Source organism: Phalaenopsis equestris, unplaced genomic scaffold, assembly GCF_001263595.1.
Source record: "Phalaenopsis equestris unplaced genomic scaffold, ASM126359v1 Scaffold192966, whole genome shotgun sequence".
In the NCBI taxonomy this organism is placed as follows: Eukaryota; Viridiplantae; Streptophyta; class Magnoliopsida; order Asparagales; family Orchidaceae; genus Phalaenopsis; species Phalaenopsis equestris.
This window is the reverse complement of record NW_018212915.1, coordinates 1-1,004: the sequence shown is the minus strand read 5'-3', so window position 1 is coordinate 1,004 and position 1,004 is coordinate 1. Positions and strand designations below refer to the sequence as shown.

Genomic DNA, 1,004 nt, shown 5'->3' with positions numbered 1-1,004 from the left:
TAAAATATGCGCTACATAAATAAGCGCTCATAAATAAGAGTTCAGCGGGCCCGTAAAATGATCGCCCATGTTTCATCTGCAGTTAATTAATGACGTCGCACTAATGAAAAACACCCGCACCTCCCATGTCTACCTCAACCCTACCCAAACGTACTAGCCCTTTCTGCGCAGTCATGAGTCAGCGGCGGCGGCTGAAGACGACGCCGCCGCCTACTCCGGTGAACTTCTCCATTACTCCTCTTTCACCTTTGCATCCTACAACACCTCCAAAGGAAGAATCCAGCTCCTCAACCTCCTTCCGCTCTCGAACTCAAAGATCTCTTACCCCTTCTCTTCTAGACTTGGCAGCCCTTGACGATGGGGACTGGCACACCCTTGGCCTCTCGAGATCGGAGCTATCACTTCTCCACACTCTCCCCACCGGTCAGACATTTCGTTGGCGTCGAACCGGACCCTCCCAGTTCACCGGTGTCGTTGGTCCCTACCTCCTGTCTCTCAAGCACGCCGATGGAGATGATGATCCTTCTGGTCGCATCCACTTCTTTCTCCACAATTCGTCAGACGCTGCTTCCACGCGGGCTGCGCTGAGTGACTATCTTAACGTCGAGATCTCCCTCACCGCTCTGTGGCGAGGTTTTTCTGCGGCGGATCCGCGGTTTGATGAGATAGCTCGGCGATTCGATGGCGGGGCCCGTGTTCTGCGACAGGATCCGGTGGAGTGCGTTTTTCAGTTCCTCTGCTCTTCGAACAATAACATTGCGAGGATTGAGAAGATGGTCGGGGTTCTGTCTTCGTTTGGCGAGCATTTAGGGACGGTTGGTGGGTTTCATTTCCATGAGTTTCCCACACTTGAGAGGCTTTCTGCTGTCACCGAGCAACAGCTCAGAGAAGCTGGATTTGGTTATAGGTATGCTCTTTTCAGGGGCCTGACTTTGATTCTTGATCATCTAGTTTTTGTATTTATGATGAATTCACAAATGTAAATTTCAAAAGGGAAAAAAAAA

At 50.8% G+C, this 1,004-nt stretch overlaps 1 protein-coding gene across 1 annotated transcript; it reads left to right on the top strand.

The window, feature by feature from the left end:
- Positions 1-173: 173 nt before the first annotated feature.
- On the top strand, positions 174-907 carry LOC110034746 (N-glycosylase/DNA lyase OGG1-like; the record flags this gene model as incomplete). The annotated part of the gene is made up of 1 exon (XM_020738991.1): positions 174-907. A coding segment is annotated over exon 1 (734 nt), but the record flags the coding sequence as incomplete, so codon positions are not given.
- Between the last annotated feature and the right edge of the window lie 97 nt (positions 908-1,004).